The sequence below is a fragment of the Plecotus auritus genome (assembly GCF_963455305.1).
Source record: "Plecotus auritus genome assembly, chromosome: 7".
Classification (NCBI taxonomy): Eukaryota; Metazoa; Chordata; class Mammalia; order Chiroptera; family Vespertilionidae; genus Plecotus; species Plecotus auritus.
This window is the reverse complement of record NC_137774.1, coordinates 14,197,521-14,221,212: the sequence shown is the minus strand read 5'-3', so window position 1 is coordinate 14,221,212 and position 23,692 is coordinate 14,197,521. Positions and strand designations below refer to the sequence as shown.

General features: G+C 43.5%; 1 protein-coding gene across 5 annotated transcripts in view; it reads right to left on the bottom strand.

Annotated features, from left to right (window-relative positions):
* Window positions 1-1,817: 1,817 nt before the first annotated feature.
* Window positions 1,818-23,692, bottom strand: part of AP2B1 (adaptor related protein complex 2 subunit beta 1) — a 114,675-nt gene continuing 92,800 nt past the window's right edge. For 4 of the 5 annotated variants that reach the window (XM_080682045.1, XM_080682044.1, XM_080682046.1 and 1 more), the window contains 4 exons: window positions 22,402-22,486; window positions 20,882-20,968; window positions 13,970-14,124; window positions 1,818-4,850 (listed from right to left, as the gene is read on the bottom strand). In XM_080682045.1, the coding sequence (XP_080538171.1) occupies window positions 4,776-4,850; window positions 13,970-14,124; window positions 20,882-20,968; window positions 22,402-22,486 (402 nt within the window). In that variant the 3' untranslated portion in view covers window positions 1,818-4,775. The remainder of the gene's footprint in view (window positions 4,851-13,969; window positions 14,125-20,881; window positions 20,969-22,401; window positions 22,487-23,692) is intronic. The other variant, XM_080682048.1, reaches the window with a different exon arrangement.

Sequence of the window (23,692 nt, the reverse complement as noted above, 5' to 3'; positions counted from 1 at the left end):
ATGGGTAACAACGGGGGAGGTGTGATCTTCCCCAAGTGCCATACCAGGTATTAAAATAAACAGGCTCTTGCTCCTGGAGCTGAGGGTGGCAGGGAATAGAAATCTGGGTCCCAACAAAATCAGAAAAAGCATCAATGAGGTGGGAGTAGGAAGGCTCAAACCTGGGAGTCCTCAGCTGTTCTCTGGCTTCAGAAATAGCATCCCTGTGAGCCCTCAGTATTTTATAGTTGCCACTTTGTGGGCAGAGAAAGATCATAACATATCATTATCTTGGGGGCTTAGCAAGGTTGGCCGTTGGCCTGGTGGCTCATTGCAGAGGGAAGGGGGAGCCTATTTGGGAACGCTGTAGTGCAGTGGTGAGGACACGGAGTTGGAAGACAGGACTCTACTGCATCTCATGAAAATGAACATAATGCTCAATTCAGGGGATGGTGGTATCATGAGCATAAAAGTGCTTTTACCGTTTTTCAACTGCCACAAAAACTGTAGAAGAGGAAGCAGACCAACAGCGTGAGTCTCTCTGGCCCTGAGAGTACGTTAGAAACACTTGGGGACTTCGTAAAATGCAGTTTGCCCTGGTCCCCACCCCAGCCTGGCAGAGCAGATTTATGAAAGCTCTCAGGTGATGTATTAATGTGTACCCAGGAGTTCAGAGCCTCCCCTAAGGATTCTCTGGGCCCCAGCTGACATGCTTAGCTGGTGCACCCAATCAGATCTCAGGAAGGCCCATCCCATTTCATCTTTGACCCTGAACCTCAACAAAGACCACCCTGACTCCACTCCTCCCCAAACGTTATTTTTAAAAATATATTTTTATTGATTTCAGAGAGGAAGGGAGAGGGAGAGAAAGATAGAAACATCAATGAAGAGAATCACTGATCGGCTGCCTCCTGCATGCCCCCCACTGGGGATTAAGCCCGCAACCAGGGCATGTGCCCTTGACCGAAATCGAACCTGGGACCCTTCAGTCCACAGGCTGACGCTCTATCCACTGAGCCAAACAAGCTAGGGCCCCCCAAATGTTATTCTTATTACAGTCGGGGCTAACTGCTGCCCAGCAATACAGAGACAGCCAAACAAGCTCCCAGCTGCCAAAGGAGGTTGGCTCATGGTGTTTGGATCCAAGTAATGAAAGCAGTTTATTCTGAGCACCTAAGTGCCGAGCACGGACTATGCTCACCTACACCAACTGGATTGGTGCGGAGGGACTAGTCCAAGGGCATCTCAGTGTTGGATCCCTCTGCCTCTTTCCTCCACTCCAGGCTGTGGGAGATTTCAGAGGCTCTTGCTCATCAGAACCTGGGGTGGGGCCTCCATTTGGGTACCACCTGGGTCACATGCCCCCAGTAACACATGCAGGTGACCTGAACTCCTTGGGAAGTTTGCTTTCCAGCAGCATTAATTCTACTCCCTTGGGAACACGCAGTCCGATCCAGGTCTGAAAGCCTTTACAAATGGAGGGATTAGTGAAATGTCCGAGTAATAGGAAACTGATGAGCTGTGCTGTGCTCCTTCTGCCCATGGGACCATCTGCCTGCGGCCCAGCAAGGGAACTGCCAGGGAAGACAGATTGGCTCCTTCTGATCACTCCCTGCTTGAGGCGAGATGCCTGTGGTGGTAATAGTGGTATGGGCTTGGTTCACAGGAGCCTCTGGGATTTTTCCTCAGGCCAATCTTGATTTCATCCAGCTAAATCCCCGGGAGGCAGCCAAAGAGAAGTTCAGATAGTGTGGTTAGCAATGCCCATCCCTCCCCTGGCCAGCTGTGTTTTGTCCTGGAGTGTCAGTTCTGAGAACAAGTACATACACCAAATACTTCACTTTGTGTAAATGAAGAGTTTATTGAGGAAGACACAAGGTCAAGCTTCCCCCAACCCCCACCCTCCCCGAGAACAGATCCCAACAACAAGAGAATGATAAGCATTCTTAGGGTGACACTTACCCCGCCCCCCTCCCCATTTCTCTCCAGAGTCCCAAGCTTCACAACACAGACACACTGAACAGGCTCGGGCAGGACAGACACTCAGGGAATCTCTGACCAGCAAGAGTTCTGGCTGTGTGTGTGCTTCCCTTGCCCTTTGTATGACACCAGCTGACGTGACAAAGACATACTGAGGCAGAGGAGAGGGGAACGCAGGGCAATCTCCATTCCATTTCCCTAATTGGGCCGAGCTTGAAAAAGGCCAAAAGGGAAGCTGCGCTGGAGGCAATAGGTTCTGTCTCTTGGGAAGAGAGTCCTTTTCTGTGGAGCAGAACCCTCCCTAAGTGCTGGGGGAGCTCGGGAGGCAGCCTCCCCAAGGAGCTGAGTTTGGAATGGCTCAGTGAGGTCAGCTGAGAACAGCAGTTGTTACGGTCACCGCTGGGGAGGCCGAGAGAAGCCTAGTTTCAGGGGCGGAGGAACATAGCCTGATACAAAATTGTTTTGTCTGCTTACCCTGACACTCTCCTCCTTTTGGAACTACTATTTGCTTTGAGAAGAGAACACAGTATTTATAGTGTGAACTTTTACTGCTTGTATCCAACAAACTCTATGAATGATTTCCCAACCAGGGAACTTGATCAACCTGTTTTTCCCACCCACACGCCACCAACCCATCCACCTCCCACACACAACCCTGTGTTACTTCTCTGTGTGCCTGAGGGGCAGTGAGCGCAGGAAATAGTTCCTTTCCCCCACCCCAGCAAATTTTCTCTTGGAGACTCTCAAGGTTTAAGAAACTGCTTTGGGAGATCTACTCCCCCAAGCTTTGCAAATCGTCTAAATCGGGGTCATTTCAGACACGGCAGGACGGGGGCTGGGGGCCAGTTTCTTGTGTTGTTTTTTAAAATATATTTTTATTGATTTCAGAGAGGAAGGGAGCAGGAGAGATAGAAACATCAATGACAATAGAGAATCATTGATTGGCTGCCTCCTGCACGCCCCTCTACTGGGGATCCCGCTGCAACCCTGACCGGGAATCGAACCGTGACCTCCTGGTTGATAGGTCAATGCTCAACCACTGAGCCACGCTAGCTGGGCTTTGCTCTTGTTTTCTCTACGTTTCTTCCACTGGGACTCACTCGTAGGTGTGAGTCCAATATCAGGTCTTTGGACCCTGAAATGTCTCTGATTTAAGTAGGGGCAGCTGAGAAACAGTCTTGGTCGTGGACTCTGAATACTGAGTGCCAGGCAACTCAAGTGCCCACAGATGAAACGGTGTGAACACTGCTAAACAGGTTGGTGTTTTGGGTTGCCTCTTGCATGCACCCCAACCAGGGTCAGAGAACCTGCAACCAAGGCATTCATTGACAAATCACACCAGTGTGTTAATAAGCAAGGGGATTTCACATCTCCCTATCTTTTGAGAGATGACAAGAACTGCTTAACCCTCTGAGATGATCTCAATGGCCTGGGAGCCTAAAGAACACGAGTCAAGAGCAAATCAGAGAGCTGCAGGGACAAAGGGACCCTTCGACATCTTTAAGCTTACCCCATCTCTGCACCCACCCTGGTGGCCTCAAGAATTTCAGCTCCAGGACATATGGGAAACATTAGCTACTCCTTCATTCTGGCATCTGGATTTACCTTCAAGTGACTGAAAAGATACTCTGCTGCCACCTGATACCAATGAATGAAGTGCCAAAATCAGTGTGGAGTATGAGAAAAGAAAGCCATAAAAAAGCAGGCACAGAGAAGGCAAGAAAAGGGCATTAAGGAGAAAACAAAACAAAACAAACCGAGACACTACTGCAGTGAAAACAATGCTGATGGGGATTTAGGAGACCCAGTCCCCCAGCTCTGTCACTGAACAGCTCAAAGGCCTCAGGCAATAATACCCCTTTGCCTTTTACTGTTTCCTTTTTTAGAAAAACAGCGTTGGCTAAGTTATTAATTAAAGTCTGTTTCAACTCTAAAAGTATGACTTTTGGTTCTGAAATGGACCTGAGAATTAAACCAAATACAGGGCAGGGGTGGGGGGAAAGGCATTTTGGTTCTGGTTTCCCATCTCTACTCCAGTTCCTTAATAGTGTCATTAATGGGTCAGAGCAGGGGAAAGGAATGTAGTAAGTTCTGATTTCTCTCAGCCTTGGTACTGACAGGCCCTATTCCTGCACCTAAAACAGCACTCATGGAAGACCACCATTCCCAACTGCAGAGCGATCAAATGAGAGGATAATACAGAGCAGGGGGAATCGCAAAGAAAAGGAGCTTGGAAAGGAAAAAAAGTGAAAATCCAAATGACAGGGGCAAGGTTGCCATAGATGAGAAAACCCCTCACAGGGTGGGCAAGTAGCTGTGTCTTCCTCCAGGACCGCGTGGGAATGACGGCCAGCTGAGTTTACCCTTTCTAGCAATGATTACACTGCTCCCTCAATTTCTCTTATGTACAAAAATATAAAATAAAGTGCAGCTTACGTTTCAGTGACACTTTTCCTTGCTTTAATATTTTTTGTCTTTTTCTGCTTTTGAAATGAACTCTCAATTACAAAATATCAAACTACGCTAAAAAATGCCAGCCATTGGCCCAGTATGGAGAAGCCCGCAAGTAAGGACAGACAGCAGCAGCAGGAGGCAAAGGTGGGAAGTGATTGAAGCAGTGGTTACAAAGTTCACAGAAAGCTAACACTATCCAACAGGTTGCGGCCTAATTTAGCACAGGTTAGACTAGTCACTACCTTGGTGGGTGGCCTCAGTGTATTTAGGTTCAGCTTCTACTCGGCAAAACAATTTCTTCTAGTTAAGAGTTCTTGGCTTGCACCGATCACAGGGTGGCCGGAGGGCACCAGAGCAGTCTATTAGTTTTTCAAAATGCTGTCGTAGACCTGATAGATGTACTGAGAGACTTCAGGAGCTCTGCACTTCAGCGACAGCTGTTGGGAGGGAAAGGAGAAGAAAGATTAGCATGGAGATCGGCATTAACTCGAAAGGTAGCCAAGTAGTCGGGTTAAGAAAAACTCTGATACAGTGGGAGAGGAAACCTATCACTGAGTAGTCAAAGAGATCCTGTTTGAGGTCCTATCCTATGGCTTTTACAATTTTAATTTAATCCATGTCAGGTTATGCTGTGTTTCCACCTACATTTTACGTGGGTCTATGAGGTTAAGAAATATTCCATACCAAAAACATCCAAGTCTCTGACTACAGGGGCACAGCTGCTCCAATGCTTTGCTAAGCATCATAGAGATTATTCCCAAATGAAAAGGAAAGGGCTAAAGCCTTATCTTGCTGGTGGTCATTTCAGCTGCCTGCCTCTGTTTCTCAGTCCACAGGGATGCTTATCTCAGTACAGGAGGATGTACAATCCAGTAAAATAAAAGTATAAGCTAGCGAAGTCCAAGGTACTAGTGCTTTCTGCATTATATTGAGGAGAGCACACACTGTCATGGAGGGAAAATTAATTATCACAAAAAAGACATTTACTCAATAACCAGACAGCAATTCATGCCAACAACTTAATCTTATTTTCTGCCTTTTTTAGAAGGCAAATCAGACACTTCCGATACCACTCTACTTCTCTAGCACCACCTCTTCTAGCCTAACAATTACCAAATAAAAATGAAAATATTAAAAGATTTCAATGTTGAACACTGAAATTTTCGCTTCATTGGTCAAGCAAGTCCAAAATTTAAATCCAGACTTAGACTCAATCGTATTAGATTAGGCAACATATTAGCACTGCAACAGTGAAAGCATGCAAATTGCATTTAGAACCAGAAAATTTCATATTTGCTTTTTGAACTGCTAATACCATTGCTCTTATTATTTCTTTAATGATATGTCATTTTGCCTTTTTTGTTTGTTTGTTAATCTTCACCCGAGGATATTTTTCCATTGATTTTTAGAGAGTGGGAGAGAGAGGGAAAGACAGAAACATTGATGTGAGGAAACACATTGATTGGTTGCCTCTTGCATGCACCCCGAACAGGGTCAGAGAACCTGCAACCAAGGTACGTGCCCTTGACCAGAAATGAACCCAGGAGGACCCTTTGGTCCACAGGCCAATGCTCTATCCACTAAGCCAAACCGGCTAGGGCCATTTTTGCCTCTTTATTAAAAACACTAGAGGCCCGATGCACAAAATTTGTGCAAGAGTAGGCCTTCACAGCCCCGTGCAGCCCTGGCTTCATCCAGAAGGTTGTCTGGAAGGTCATTCCACTGTTCAGTCGTTTGGTCAATTTGCATATTACACTTTTATTACTATAGATATTATTGATTTCAGAGAGGATGGGAGAAGGGAAGAGAGTCAAGGGCAGAGGGGGAAGAAGAAAGCAAGAAAAACATGAGTACGAAATAGAAACATCAAAAGGCTACCTCCCATACATACTCCAACTGGGGATCGAATCTGCAACCTAGGTATGTGTCCTGACCAGGAATTGAACCCACAAACTTTTGGATTATGGAATGAGCCGCCTGGCCAGGACATAAAAAACACACACAACCGTTGTAATGAAATACAGTAAGGATTGGGGTGGGAAGTAATTTATCATTCTCTCAGAAGAGTAAGGGACCATCAGTCCTCATGCATTGGTAATGGGCTCAACCAGACAGATTTTTTTCCTCCTTAATTGGTAGCTGAGATCAGATCAATAGTACAATGGGTGTTTAGAGTGATGAGGGGAAGGAAATGGATCCGAAAGATTTTGAAGTCTGGAACACATTTAGAGGAATGGATTAGGCCCATGTAAGACTGTAATGAAAAATTTAGATGGTTTTATGGGCAGTAGGAACCTAGTCACCAGATGGATAGAAAATAGGAAAGGGGACAAGGAAATATTAACAAACTTATTATATACAAATACAGGGGAGGCAGAGAGGTGGTAGTGGGTATAAATGGGCACCCCTTGAGGACAGGATCTCATGGGACTATTTCTTACAACTGCATGTGAATCTACAATGATCTCAAAATAAAAAATTTAAAAATATATAGGGCAGGAAATGTCCTTCAACAGATAAACTGTTATATTCCCATATAGTGGATTACTACTTCATCTAAAAAAGAACAAACTATTGATACATGCAACAATTTAGGTGGATATATGGGTATTGTGCTAAGTGAAAAAAAAAACCAGTCTCAAAATGTTATATGAATTTAATGGAGGACTACATATCAGTGGTTTCCAGGGGTTAGGGCAGGCTTCCAGGGGTTAGGGCAGGCGTGAGAGTATAAATATAATGAGACAGCAAGAGGGAGTTTTTGTTATGATGGAACAGTTCTGGGTTCTGACTGTTACAAATCTATACATGTGATAAGATTTCATAGTATTGTACACTACACAACAGAGTAATAGAAAGACTCATCTGTGGTCTTGTTAGCATTATTTTATCAATATCATTTTCATTTGAAAATGCACAATGGATATGTAAGATGTTATCAATGGGGAAACTGGGTGAAAGACACATGGGAACTCTATGTACCATTTAAAAAACTTTTTGTGAGAGAAACCAAGATGGCGGCATAGGTAAACACCAAAACTGCTGCCTCTCACAATTTCAAAACTACAACTAAAAGACTAAACGTCTATCACCCAGAACCACGGGAAAGCTGGATGAGTGGAAGTTCTACAACTAGAAGGAAAGAGAAAAGAGCATTGAGACGTGCACAAGCGCTGAAAAACTGAGGTACGGAGGCGCGCAAATCGGGCTGGTGGTGGGTGTCTGGGTGTGCTGCTTCTTTCAACCCGAAGGGAGACAAGCTCCAGATTACTCTGAACTCCAGTTTCTAGGGAGATGCTGGGGACCCAAACTCCTACGGGGAGAAGCTGGACTGTCTGCCATCGGGTCGGAAAGTGAGGGTGATTTTCTTGCAGAGGTGTGCCCAGCAATCATTGTTTACTGCGCTGGGGCACGAGACTTGGAAACACGGAAACGCAGAGACGGCTGACTGGCAGCCATCGCTGTTTGCCACGCCCTAGCCTAGTGACTCCCTGAGACCCCACCCCGCACAATCTACAAACCCACCCAAGCTCCATGCAGCGGCTTTTGCATATAAATGGTCTGCCCTATGGCAGCTTAAACAAACAAACTGCAGCTCTGGTCAGAAAGCTCCAAAACCTCCAAACCCCAAGCAAAGAGGAGAAAACTGTAGTTCTCGCTGTACCTCTTGCTGGGTGGCCTCAGACAGTAGCTGATCAGCACCCCATTGGAGATCCAGAAGCCAGTGTACCTAGTGGTCAGTGTGAGACGACACCAGATTTCAACTACTCACATCCATAAGTGACACATTCAAGAGGCAGACTCAGTGAGCACCAAAGCCCCACTGAAGCAAGTCCTGCCCCCTAAGCATGTCTCCAGTGCAGCAGTTCTTCCATTATAGACACAGCGGGTCCTCACAGCCAGTTGGCCTGGAGGTCAATTCCTCCCAGCAACACCAACAACAATCAAGACTTAACTACAACAAGGCTGTACACACAGTCCACAAAGGGGTGCACCAAGAGTGTCCACCTTAGGTTAACTGAGAGGCCGACCCACTGGCCCATATAGGACACCTAGCACACAAAGCTACTCTACCAACTCAGGGAAGCAGCAAAAATGCGGAGACAAAGAAAAAGATCACAAACAAAAGAAATGGAGGGAAACAAATGACTGGATATAGAGTTCGAAACCACGGTTATAACGTTTTTCAAGAATTTCCTAGAAAAGGCTGATAAATTCAACGAGACCCTCGAGGATATGAAAAAGGACCAACTAGAAATTAAACATACACTGACAGAAATAAAAAATATTATACAGAGACCCAACAGTAGACTAGAAAAAAGCAGCAAGAGAAAAACAGTTAATTACCTACAAGGGATCACCCATACGATTGTCAGCTGATTTCTCAACAGAAACTATGCAGGCCAGACGGGAGTGGCAAGAAATATTCAAAGTGATGAATAGCAAGAACCTACAACCAAGATTACTCTATCCAGCAAAGTATCATTCAGAATGGAAGGTCAGATAAAAAGCTTCACAGATAAGAAAAAGCTAAAGGAGTTCATCACCACCAAACCAGTATATATGAAATGCTGAAAGGTATTCTTTAAGAAGAGGAAGAAGAAAAAAGTAAAGATAAAAATTATGAACAACAAATACATATCTATCAACAAGTGAATCTAAAAATCAAGTGAATTAAAAATCGGAGGAACAGAATAAACTGGTGAATATAATAGAATCAGGGGCATAGAATGGGAGTGGACTGATAATTTTCAGGGGTAGAGGGGTATGAGGGGTATGGGAAGAGACTGGACAAAAATCGTACACCTATGGATGAGGACAGTGGGGGGGAGGTAAGGGCAGAGGGTGGGGTGGGAACGGGTGGAGGGGAGCTATGGGGGGAAAAAGGAGAAACAATTGTAATAATCTGAACAATAAAGATTAAACAAAAAACAAAAAAACTTTTTGAAAGTCAAATTATATCAAATGAAGAAGTTAAACTTAAAAATTTTTAAAAATAATATTTTTATTGATTTCAGAGAGGAAGGGAGAGGGAGAGAGAGATAGAAACATCAATGATGCCCTAACCGGTTTGGCTCGGTGGATTGAGCACTGGCCTGCAGACTGAAGGGTCCCAGGTTCAATTCTGGTCAAGGGCATGTACCTTGGTTGCAGGCACATCCCCAGTAGGGGGTGTGCAGGAGGTAGCTGATTGATGTTTCTCTCTCATCGATGTTTCTAACTCTCTATCCCTCTCCCTTCTTCTCTGTAAAAAATCAATCAAATACATTTTTTTTAAAAAAGAAAGAAAGAAAGAAACATCAATGATGAGAGAGAATAACTGATAGGCTGCCTCCTGTATGCCCCCCCACTGGGGATCAAGCCCGAAACCTGGGCATGTGCCCTTCACTGGAATCGAACCTGGGACCCTTCAGTCCGCAAGCCGACGTTCTATCCACTGAGCCAAACCAGCTAGGGCAAGAAGTTAAACTTTTTAAAAAAAATTTAACTAACTATGTTTAGGACAGTGATACCAAGAAGTTCCTCTCAAAATTCTCATTATCCTTATAATGAGTAGAAAGAACATGGTAGAAGTGTCAAGAGATAGCTGAATTCTAAGCACAATCCACCCACCAACAAATTATATGATCCTGAACAACTCACTAATCATTTATTTTTAAAAAATATTTTTATTGATTTCAGAGAGGAAGGAAGAGGGAGAGATAGAAACATCAATGAGGAGAGAGAATCATCGATCAGCTGCCTCCTGCACACCCCCTACTGGGGATTGAGCCCACAACCCAGGCATATGCCCTTGACTGGAATCGAACCTGGGACCCTTCAGTCCACAGGCCGACGCTCTATCCACTGAGCCAAACCTGCTAGGGCGCCACTAATCATTCTTAACTTTGGTTTCCTGAGATAACCATGTTTCTTTGACCCAGCTAACATGAAAAATAAAAGGATGGACAAAAATACATGGACTGGTGGTGGGGAAGGTGGGTGGGAGGAGAGTACACTTTATGGGGGAAGCCCAAAGTTTCCCAGCTCACAAATGCTTGGGCAATAATATGGCTTGATAGGACTCAGCAGCTCACACACATGCTCATCAAGGGAGGGAACTAGTGGGAAAACCACCAAGAATTTTCAGTTCTGGGTGGTACTATGACCTTGATGATGCTAGTGAAAACAGACTTGGCTATTAAAATTAAGGAATGAGATCACAGACTTTTATCAGCTAAATGGCTACCGTGTTTCCCCGAAAATAAAACATCCTCCGAAAATAAGACCTACTTACAGGTTTCCTTCTGAGTGAAATATAAGGCATCCCCCGAAAATAAGGCCCCATGCTCTGTCTCAGAATGAAAATTAATTTACCATAAACTGGTCGCTAGGGCCGCCCCGACTGACGTCTAGCAACCAGTGACGTTACGCAGAGTCCTGACGTCACTGCTGTGTGGAGGCGGAGCGGAGGTCGGAGTGAGCGGTGAGCATGGGGCGGGAGAGAGGAGGAGACTTTCGCAGATGCGTGTAGAAGGACAGGAGGATTAGAGCGGACGGGATGCGGCGAAGGTGGTGAGTGCTGGTCTGTCTCTGGTGACACTACCTGATGCTCGCGGCCGCCTTCATGATGACTGAAGGTTCTCAGTCAGTGGCAGACCCTGCTCCAGCCCAGATCCAGGCCCCAGCAAGCCCAGTGACAGTCCCCAGGCAGGCCCCAGGGGGTAAATGTCTGATAAAGGGGTAGGGGGGATGTCTGGTGAAGGTGTTCAGTGGCACAGGGGTTGGGGGAGGGGGATCACTTAAAATGACATAGGAGGATCAGAGGGGGCAATCAAAATGACACAGGAGGATCAAAAGGGGTTACTAAAATGGTAACCCCCCCTCTGATTCTCCTGTGCCATTTTGATTCCCCCCTCTGATCCCCCCTGTGTCATTTTGAGTGATCCCCCTCCCCGCACCTTGATACCCCAATTCCTTTTTTTTTTACCCCTAGAAATGAGCGCAAAAAGAAAAAGCTACCCCGTGGAGCACAAGAAAGGAATCGTGGAAGACTCTTAGGCCAAAATCTTACTGCTTTCTGCAAAGAGAAGATGTTGAGTATCCGATTGGTCCGAAAATGGCGAGCAGAGTATGGTAACCTCATTGAACAAGTGGACAAGGGAAATGCTAAAAAGCACAAGTGTGGATTAGGTCGGCAACCATTATTTTCCGAGCTGGAAGACCTGATCTGTGAATGGGTTGTTGACAGGAGAGCAAAGGCTTTGGTTGTGAATAGGGCTCAGATTCAAGAATTTGCCCTTGCAATGGCACCACAGTTTGACATAGCCCCCGAAGACTTCAAAGCATCACAACACTGGCTGGATAATTTCCTTCAGCGAAGTGAACTGTCTTTAAGAAGATCTACAACATTGTTTAGGTTGGAAGATACTCAAGTTATTAAGCGAGCACTTGCATTCAAGTCCTTTATTGATGATGCTGACTTCTCTAAATACAATCTTTCCAACATGATTGCTATGGATGAAACTGCAGTGTTTATGGGCCAATCATCTCAAACAACAATTGAACAGCGGGGTGCCTCCTTAGTGTACATTCCCTCCACTGCTTACGAAAGTGCACGTGTTTCCTGTATTTTGGCAATTTGTCTGGATGGCACTAAAATCCCACCTTTAATCATTTCTAAGGGCAAGAAGGAAAAGATTGAACGTGTTTTGGGCGTTTTTATTCTTGAAACTGAAAAAGCCTGGGCCACACAAGCAGTTATAAGGAAGTGGGTCGATTTAATGCTGCCGCTTGTTATGCGAGGGAGCCAAAGAGGTCTGCTAGTCTGGGATGCAGCCAGCACTCACCGCGCTAAAGACATGAAGACATTTCTTCACGAAAGAAAAATAGATCAGATAATGATTCCCGCAGGAATGACGGCCTATCTCCAGACTCTTGATATTGCAATAAACAAGCTATTCAAAGACAATTGCGCATGGAAATTAATGACTACATTGAAAATAGAATGGAGAGAAAGCAGCGTGGAAACTTTGTGAAACCTAAACTGCAAGAAGTTGTGACTTGGGTGAAGAATTCATGGGAGAAAATCACTGACAGTTGCATTGCAAATGCACTGCGAGCAGGCTACCTTGACAAGTACTCATTTAAAGACAGTGCTATTGCTAAACATGAGAGATTTGGTCCACTGATTCTGAAAGAAATGGAGTCACAAGAAATTCACCAGGAAATTCAGGAATTGGATTGTTATGATGATGTTCCAGAAGATGATGACATGATTGTCATTGAATAAATGAGTAAATTCTTGATACTGTAGGATTCACAGTTTGTCTGCTTTGTGTTGACAACTACCGTACCGTATACAGGTAATAAATTTCCTTTATTTTCATTTAACAATAAATGTGTACCGTATTCTTCTTCATGGAAAAATAAGACATCCCCTGAAAATAAGACCTAGCGTGTCTTTGGGGCAAAAATTAATATAAGACACTGTCTTATTTTCAGGAAAACAGGCTCCCTTAACCTACTAATTAGCTTCTTCGGAGTTATTCAATATTGAATCTTATTCTCTTCTGTCACTTTCCTGTCTCCTCCTTTAAGACAGCCTTCAGAAACCTCAAACATAACAAAAGAATAAGATATATTTCCCATCCCAAGTTGTTTTTACCTTTACTTTGCAAAATGCAGATGACAACATCCTATTGGGAGATCACATTTGACAATAGCAAACAAATCCCCTAGGGCAGTGGTCAGCAAACTCATTAGTCAACAGAGCCAAATATCAACAGTACAACGATTGAAATTTCTTTTGAGAGCCAAATTTTTTAAACTTAAACTTCTTCTAACACCACTTCTTCAAAATAGACTTGCTCAGGCCGTGGTATTTTGTGGAAGAGCCTCATTCAAGGGGCCAAAGAGCCGCATGTGGCTCGTGAGCTGCAGTTTGCCGACCACGGCCCTAGGGTATAAATCTTTGTTGCTTAACAAGGGAATTTGCTCCTGTCCTAAAAGTATTGTCAGAATTTAAATTTTAATCCATTGTAGCACCAAAGAAGTTTTCTAAACTAACGTTCCCTTATAGGCTGCCAAAAATGTGTTCCATTTTGCCTTACCTTTCATAAAAGTATTTCAGGATGAATAATGCTAAAAAAAAGTCTCAGGTGTTCACAACTCCGATATCATTAGGTCGTGAACTCCAAAAGCAGGAAAGAAGGCCTCCTTGAAATGAACTATGTTAACAATCCTCCTGGCAGCTTGTTATGGGGCCACCTGCACGGACAGGCTAGGTATGTATTAATTGAGACTGAAAAAGTTGCTCTGTATTGTGAGCAACTCTATATATTCTAGGGAAAGTTTGAGGCACCCTTGCTGCAGAGGCACCATGCCTGTGCTGATAGGGCAGACACTGTAAAGAGATCTTCCAAAGAGGCCACTGAGGACTTCTTTATTGACTACTTGTTTTGACATATGGGGTCTGAAGCGCCTCTTCCAGGCCTTTCCAGGGTGCTAAGAAAAAATGAAAGGGCTCTTACCTCCCTCCTTGAACCCATCTCACCCATTCCGAGAAAGGCCTTACCGTATAGTTGGGGTTTCCAGGCTGGATACGTAGCTCAGCCAAGATCCAAATGCCATTAGTGAGCTTCAGAGATTGGTACAGCATGTCCTGCCCTTCCACATTCCTCTTGGCAATAGTATAAACGTTGTTGTTTTGCAACTTGCTGGAAACAGTGTCTAGAAACACAGATTCAAAATATCAAGCAAATGCTTACGAACTCTCTTCCGACATCCTAATGGCCACACGTGCTGAAATCCCAACAAGCACCGTTCCATGCACACATTTCAGAAAGCCCTTCTCCCCTAATAGCAAAGTGCCTATCACATTCCAGGACAGAAAATAGGACACGGGGCAACTAAGTATTAGTGTAAGAAATACCTGAGGAGATACGGTAGGTCAGTGGTCAGCAAACCACGGCTCGCGAGCCACATGCGGCTCGCGAGCCGCCACATGTGGCTCGCGAGCTGTGGTTTGCCGCTCTGTTGACTAATGAGTTTGCTGACCACTGCGGTAGGTCAAAGAGGTTGGTATTAACTGGTGCTAGATAGGTAAAAATGGTCTGAAGAGGACAAAGACAGACCTAACTGGTGTGGCTCAGTGGATAGAGCATCGGCCTGCGGACTCAAGGGTCCCAGGTTCGATTCTGGTCAAGGGCATGTACCTTGGTTGCGGGCACATCCCCAGTAGGGGGTGTGCAAGAGGCAGCTGATTGATGTTTCTCTCTCATCTATGTTTCTAACTCTCCCTCTCCCTTTCTCTCTGTAAAAAAATCAATAAAATATATTTTTAAAAAAAAATTAAAAAAAAAAAAAGAGGACAAAGACAGAAATGGGTGTATGAGTGTGCCAGGGTGGCTTCCGTGTTGGTATTCATATTTGAAACACTGGTCTCAGAGCTACAGGGAGACGCAGACTGACGATCAAATCCACAACACTACTTCCTAGTCACTACTACTTCACTGTGAGCCAGCCCTGCTGGCCTCAACGGCCAGGATCAGAAAACAGCAGAGTTGCAGAAATCCTGCAAGTCAAATTTGTTAACATGGACGTTTAAGTTTTTTTTTTTAAAGCAGGCAAATGACTCCTAAAGCTTGTAGGGAGTACCATGACTTCAAATTAATAATGAAACAAACTGTCTCAATAAAAGACTTTGAGGAAGACTGAAATTGTACAAAGATGATTATTACAAGGCCCCGCGTAACCTCAGCTGCTGTTGCCGGTTACAGATTGGAGGCCTGTAGTCACCAATCCAGGTAACAACGGAATGGGGCCTTCCTTGTGACTATAGCATCAAAGAGACATGACATTTTAGAATTAAAGGTCATTTCTCTCTTCTTGTTTTCTTACTGCTAATATGGAAGATGTTGCAGCATCAAAGAGAAACTTTAATAGAGATTATAAACACTGCTTCTTGGTTGACAGTTTATTATGTTCATTTCTGATGAGAATTTAATTTACTCATGCCAACCTCAGGAACTAAATTCTTTCCATCTAAAAACCTGTCATATTTTATTGTGCTCTCTAGGAAAAGATTGCCACGATGGACAGTTTAAGCTCTCCTAGACAGGAAGCTCTCTGGGCACAGGGATCCTGAAGTTTTTCAACACTGTGTTTCCCACAGTATTTGGGACGCAATGGATACCTGCCATCAATACCTGTGACCAGGCCTCTGACTCAGGTGTTGCTGATGCTGATATGTATATAGCATCATAGTCATTAAAAAACCATCTTGCCCCAACATCATTCTCCCACGGTCAAACCAGTGGAAGCTCAGAGGAGGAGGCACTGAAGTCCATTCATTAAACATTTGCACTACACCCAGTTATTAGTTAACTTTTCCCCTTAATTCCAAAGGTTTTCACTAGCACCAAGCAGAGTAGTTAAGAACTGGCTCTCTTTGAGGAGCCAAAATGTGTATCTTAGGTTAGTTATTAGTTAAACGCAGTACTGTTGGAGAAGGAGGCCTCAATATGCTCTTTTACTCACCTCTGAGGGACCAGGCAGTTCTGAATGTCACCTTGGTTCTCACATTGAAGGATTCCTGCAGCCTAGACTGGGTTACTAGGCAATGTCACCAGCTGGAATGTGGCTAATACCTTTTGACAGGGCTGTCTTTAAAACATGGGGCTTGCTTTAAGTTGTAAAGCCACTCCTAACTTTCAAGGCTCTTGCCCATTTCCAAGGAAGTGGAAAACACACACCGTGGGAGCCTTTATTGAAGAGCCACCTTGTTGCAAAGGCACAAATATGTTCTAGACAATGTTTACAAAGTTCCAGATTCCTAAAGACATCTCCTGATTTACCACCTCTGTAAGAGATGATAGGCTAAGAAGTGGAAGCATACAAATACACATACACACTCACCCTTTCTAGAATTAGAAAACATGGCCATCAGCCAGGCAGAGTAAGCAAGTTGAAGGGATGTAACTATAATACCTTTGGAAGCATTCTGGCCAGGAACCTGGCTCTGCTCCTCCTGAATGGCTGTGGCATGATTTCTATTGAAATATTGAATGGAGGGCGTGTTCAATAACTTAAGAATGTGTGTGAGTCAATTTCTATGAATCTTACTAGTAGATACTAGGTTTGAGCTTGAGGATGTATAGATGGCAGGATAATCAGACTCTGTTAAATGTAGCTATTAAAAATGGCAATGAAAGCCAGGTATGATAAGGCTTCCCAGCCAGACTGGGACAGACTTCCTGACAAGGTATCAGGTGTTTTTCACACACCTGAACTCCTGGGAAACAAGATGGAATCATTGAACCCATTTCTTCACTACTTGCTTTTAATTTGGTGTATGAGTATTAATGGATTTTATACTTATTGACTACAACTTAACAGTAAAAAATATATTTTACATATTATAAACACACACACACAATACATACATAAAACTGAAACTTTGAGAATAAGAAGGTAATGTTAAGACACTGAGTTGTACCCCAAAGAGTAAAAAAAAGATGGTCAAATATAATTATACTGTTGGAGAACAACACAGGCTTGAAATGTCTGGGTCCACTTATAAGTGGGTTTTTCAACTGACCCACGCAGTTCAAATCCGAGTGTTCAAGGGTCAAATGGTGGTTGGAAATCCTGCATGTGGAGGGCTGACTTAAGTTATCCGCAAACTTTTGACTGCATGGTGGTCAGCATCCCTAACTCTTGTGCTGTTCAAGGGTCAACTGTACTTGCTTCAAGATGTGATTTCTTCTGGTTCATTTGTCTTCCTGAAATTTGGCTCTTTGGGTCTGGGGCCTAAAATCTTAGAAGGTATAGATGTGGTCTCCCTTCCTTCATCTTCCTACTTTAGCTAAGTCACCTCTTCCAGCAGCAAGAGTGAAAAGACAGTGCTTAGAGAGTGGGAAGGGGGGACTTTGCATTGGCACCCACCTGTGGTACTCATTAGCAAGTTCAAAACCACTATGACTGCTGAAAATAACACTTTTTACCATCTGAGCAACCAAACTACATTGAAGTACTGGCTGGCAAACGTTCCCATTTACGAGATGTTACAGAGGATGGGGAGAACCACCCCAAATAAAGAAACAGAGCTCACCCTTGCCTAGCCCTGCTGCCAAAAACATCTGTCCCTCACGACAGTGCCTCACTAGTGACCAGATGGGTTTATAGTTGTGAATACATGACACACAGTTTACTAATTATTGTATTATTTGCCATATGAACAATTGTACAACTTTTGCCTACCCCTGTTTATACAACATGCCTCTGAGCTTTTCAGAGCATAATAAATATTTAAAAAAAGAAGTTTGTAGACCGCATGCCAGAAAGATTCCTTTCTAGATATGGCTAGAGATGCAACTACTTCTTATTTACTTCAGACAGTGGTCCCAGACATATACCAACCCTAAATGCAGCTGTAATGGTAAGCTACAACATGGATTCATACAGATCTCCTAACACCAGTAGAGATGACTAGTACTAGAAAGCAGGGAGACCCAGAAGTTAGTGCATTTCTGATCTAGTATTTTCTAGTATTTATACAACTAGTGGCACACAAGCACCCCTATCACATATGCCTTTCTATTAAGATCTGATTAATTATTAAGGCTTGGGAAGAGAATTTCTTCTTCTTTTTTTTTTTTTTTTCCAAAGAGAATTTCTTCTTTAGAAAGAAACGGAGGAGCAAAAGTGAAAGCTCAATGCTAGGTTGGTAAGTCCTTTAAGCTTGTCACTTCCCATAGCCCTCAGACCGTTACTGCCATCTGTCAAATGTCAACTCTGGCACAGAAAAGCTATTTAAAGTGTTGGTGCTATTGCGATTAGGGCAGATCAGCTGGAAAGGATGGTATTTTTAGCTCTCAGCTAGACCCAGGGTGTTGAATCAGAAGGCACTAAACCTGGAAACATTCATGTTAATAGAGCTTCAAGAATGGAAGGAAGTGCAAAGGCCAGGGCACTCTAGACCCTGGGGTGGAGGCAGATGAAAAGTGAGAAAGGATTAGCTTCTTGAAAGACTAGCAGGGTTTAGTGTGGGAAAATGATGGCTTGGTCTCCTGGAGAGGCTGTTTTTCCTTCTGCTCCATGTGCAGTGCCACCATAGAGCTGTGTAACACTGGAAAACCCGTTCGCTGGCATTTGGAGCACCCAAGACAAGGAGAAACTGGCACGAAGCCATGGCAGAACTGATCAGAATGGACTTGCTCTGAGAAACTGGTCCAGGCTACATCAGAGGACACAGCCCCACTGGGAGAAACGCCAGATACTTCTTTGGCAAGATCACGAATGTACATCAAGGCACAATAGTGTTCACGATTCCAATCTGGAAGCAGGGAGATCTTTTCTATTATTTTGGCAGGCCAGAATAAGTTATCCAAACTTCCTCCCCTCCCCTTTAAAGCATGTTCCTTTCATATGGATATCAGAAACCAAACCTTTCCAATCAGTCTGGCCTTTTCCTGTGTGTCTACAGGCCAATGTTTTCCAGATCGTGTTGAAGGAACTCTTGTGTTCCAAAAAATGTTAACATTCTGTAATTTTAAATGCCAGTCAACATGATCTAAACAGGTGTTCTCAGTGTGGGACTCCTCAGCTTTTAGTGTGCTAATATGCAATAGCAACTTCTAAGACAGGCACATCGTGCACTGCATTTTTCAACTTTAATTGACCACAGGATCGCCGCCTGCGGCCACCCCGCGCCCACCTTTTTAAAAAGAACAAATGTTTTCAGGAGCATAATATAAGAAATGTTGCCAAAGGACCAACTACCACAAGGATAACTATAACAAAGGGCCTGGTCTTTTCCAAGCTGGGTACAGAGGCTGCTTCTCTTGACAGGATCCATGCTGGTCCTTAGCATGAGCAGCCACTGTGGACCTGACAAGCTTCCTGAAGCACCTGACGTCCTCCTGAAGAACAGCTTGTTGTACTGTGGAAAGTTGCCCAACCTCCTACACTCATCAAATGAGTTTTGTGGTGAACCTCACAGAGAGTGACAGGAAACACTGTCATCTACCTAGAACACGGCACAAAAAGCAGTTCAATTTGAGTATGGTTGTGTGTGTGCGTGTGTGTGTAAACAGCAAAAACTCTGGTTTTGTTGCATAAAGACATAACCAGTCATGGTGAGAAACCTAGACCAAGAATATGTTAGAAAGAAGGCAGATATATGGTAGTCTTGAAGAAAATCAATTAACTAGTTATTACAATAAAAATTATACAAGACGCCGAAACCGGTTTGGCTCAGTGGATAGAGCGTCAGCCTGCGGACTGAAAGGTCCCAGGTTCGATTCCGGTCAAGGGCATGTACCTTGGTTGCGGGCACATCCCCAGTAGGGGGTGTGCAGGAGGCGGCTGATCGATGTTTCTCTCTCATCGATGTTTCTAACTCTCTATCCCTCTCCCTTCCTCTCTGTAAGAAATCAATAAAATATATTAAAAAAAAAATTATACAAGACTTATCTCCTCAAACACCTCTCCAAGGGCTCCAAAGAAACCTTCTCAGAAAAGAATATTTGTCTGAACAGAGAATGAATACATCATAGAGCCAAAAACAAAACAAAACAAAACAAAAACACTAAAATTAAAAAGAAAAATTTGGAGTGAGAAGACAGTTTTTCCCTCTCTCTGTACCTGCCACATTGCCTTCTTCTTTCAGTACTATGCTAGCTAGAAGGGAATGGCAGCATAAGAAAAACACTTATGAGAACCGGCAACATATGGTGGATGAAATGAGGGGCAAACGAAGAAAAAGGAGGTATGGACCAAACACCAAGGCTAACTTTTATTTAAACTTAACCTTGTATTAACCTAACAAGAGACTGGACGAAGACAGGACTCTGAAGAGCTTAGTGCTCCTTCCACTCTTGAGGAACACTTCGGTGAAACAAAGCCCTAGGGACTGACAGCTGCTATTGTTTCTCCTCTTGTGTCACCGCTATTACGCTAACATGGTTATAAAAATGACTACAAAAGGGTCTGGGGCTTTTCAATGGCGATTAAAGAGGTAGCATCATGATAAATGCTGATACAAGGCAAGAAAGAAAAAGGTTACCAACTAGTCTTTAATCAACTATGATGTATTCTTATTTAATAACAAACACAGGATTCTAAATAAGGATATCAGAATCCCTTTTCCTCCCATATTGAAGGTAGATAATAAAGGAAAAATAGTCCTTTTAATTCTAGGGAGAGTGTACATCCTTAAATGCCATTCCCATTATTTAATGGCTTACAGGATGTTCAAATATATGACTAACATATGTTCAACTACTGAACTGCAAAGATGGAACCATTTTAGCTTATTTCTTAAATCCGTTGGCTTATAGTAATCTAGTATCTAACATCAAAACATCCCAAGTTTTTAAAGAGAAGTTTGCAAAGTAATATATCTACCATATAACCACTAGAAACAAGGTAAGTATAAAAAGAAGAGGTATATAAGGACAAAAAATTAAATGTAGTCATTACTCACCAGCATTTAAATGACATTCCTTAATCTGAAACTGAAGTTCATTTTCATTGGGAATATCCTTCCATGTTGCAAGAAAGACCTGGCGCTCTGCATGGGGAAGCAGAGGGAAGGAAGGATGTGCACAATCTGTCAATATTCTGATTTCTGATGACTTGCACCATTTCTACTTTGGAGTGCTGGCTCTTGCAATAGCAATACAGCCAGGGTTAGCCTGGGCCTGGAGCCCATTTTTGGCCATGCAGAGATGCTATACTCCAATCAATTAATCCCTCATCAGTAGCACTAAGATATACTGGAAGAGTTTACATCTAGGGTTTAGTTTTGGCTCCACTGTTTTCCTATTTGGTAACTTTGGGTAAGTTTGTAACCTTTCTGATATTTAATTTCACCATATGTCTGTCTTGCTTACCCAAAGAGGACCGTAAAAACCAAGTCAATTAAGTGCCAATACAATTTAATGTGTACCAATATATGCTAGTTTTATTAGATGGTGGTTTTATAGTAAGGGAAAAGAGAAATGTCAACAACCACATGAGTAATACTAGTGGTTTATTACAAACTAGAGGCCCAGTGCATGAAATTCATGCACAGGTAGGATCCCTAGGCCTGGCTGGCAGTCAAGGCCGATCTGTGGGGCGACTGGTCGGGGGGGGAGGGGGTGGACCCACTGGCACCTGCCTTGGCTGGCCTGGCGCTGCCCACTCGCCGGCCCTGCCCACCGCAGCCGCCGCCAGTTGGGGCCTACAGGCTGGGGGCAGCTCCTGTGTTGAGAGTCTGCCCCCTGGTGGTCAGTACACATCATAACGTCCAGTGGTTCTGCTGTTTGATTGATTTGCATATTAGGCTTTTATTATATAGGATTACTATAATTACAATAAAAAAGTGTGAAATAGCCGAAACCGGTTTGGCTCAGTGGATAGAGCGTCAGCCTGTGGATTGAAGGGTCCCAGGTTCGATTCCGGTCAAGGGCATGTACCTTGGTTGCGGGCACATCCTCAGTAGGGGGTGTGCAGGAGGCGGCTGATTGATGTTTCTCTCTCATCAATGTTTCTAACTCTCTATCCCTCTCCCTTCCTCTCTGTAAAAAATCAATAAAATATATTTTAAAAAAAAAAGTGTGAAATAGTAAGAGAATTACAAAAATGTGACAGAGAAACCAGTGAGCAAATGTTGGAAAAATGGCACCAACAGACTTGCTCAATGCAGGATTGCCACAAACTTCCATTTGTAAAAAAATGCAGTATCTGTGAAGTGTAGTAAAATGAGGTATGCCTATACTCTGTATGCTAGGGTGACGGGGTTATTCAGAAAATCGGTATTGTAATTTTAGAGACCAACAGCAAAACAAGACCACTGTGACTCAGGCGAATACGTAATTAGCAATTATTAGAGCTTTAGAATAGCCTTACCCATTCCATTTTTTTCAAACCTCAAAATAACTTGTACTTTTGGGCTATGCTCTGCCTAACATTCAGGGGAAGGGCAAAGGTACATTTGCCAGGACAGGAGGACATACTCACCCATTTTGCCATCTTCTACAAAAAGCACATTGAGTGGGATGAGGCAGCTGAAGTAAAAGACATCAATATTGTTTTTCACAGCTACCTGCCAGGAAAGAACAAGGGAAAATTAGAACATCACAGGAAGCCAGAACGCAGAAAAGAACACTTATGTGTCTTGAAATATATCACCCTATTTCGTTTCTCCTTTAGACAGAGCAGGACTCCTAAAATCAAGACACACCAGCCCATACATTGCAAAGCATATCCTTACTCATTGCACTGTTAGAGTGAGTATTGTGACAACCTGCAACACTACCTCTCTCTTAGGAGGAGCTCCAAGGGGGAATGAATTAAAGGCACAAGTTCCATACCCAGAATATTCTATTCAATTATTCCTTTGTTTCTATGGTTATTAACAGTAGTTGCTACTACTACCTACCTATTAATGATATAATTTCTAATACTCATTATTACCATCCCAAAGTAGGTATCACTCCCTTTTCATTTTACAGATGAGAAACTGAGGTTCAGAAAGATCCAGGGTCATACTGCTAGTACACAGAAGAAACAGGCTCAAATGCAATTTGTATGACCCTAAAACCTGATCACCCCCCCTTCCCCCACAAATAAGTGGTCATACTGCCCCTTATCTTTTTTTTAGATGTTGGTTTTAAAGTTGTTTCTTTTTTTTTTTTTTTAAATATATTTTATTGATATTTTACAGAGAGGAAGGGAGAGGTATAGAGAGCTAGAAACATCGATGAGAGAGAAACATCGATCAGCTGCCTCCTGCACACCTCCTACTGGAGATGTGCCCGCAACCAAGGTACATGCCCTTGACCGGAATCGAACCCGGGACCCTTCAGTCCGCAGGCCGACGCTCTATCCACTGAGCCAAACCGGTTTTGGCGTAAAAGTTGTTTCTTTTATAAAATCTTATTTCCTAAGTCTTATGGTTGGAAAAGCTTGTGGGTAAAATACTGGTAAATCAGATGACTATAAGAAGGAAAAGCCTTTGGCCCTGGCCAAGTGGCTCAGTTGATTGAAGCATCGTCCTATACACCAAAAGGTTGCAGGTTCCATTCCTGGTCGAGGCACATACGGGAGGCAACTAGTTGATGTTTTCCTTCCTTCCTTCTCTCCCTCCATCCCTCCCTCCCCTTTCAACTTAATAAACATATCCTCTGGTGAGGATTAAGAAAAAAAAGAAAAAGCCTTTGAGCAAGCAAAGAAATGAGTTTTCTTCTCACAATACAAGCTTCCATGGCCCATTCAATTCAGAGCATGCTGTTTATATTTTTCAAGAAGT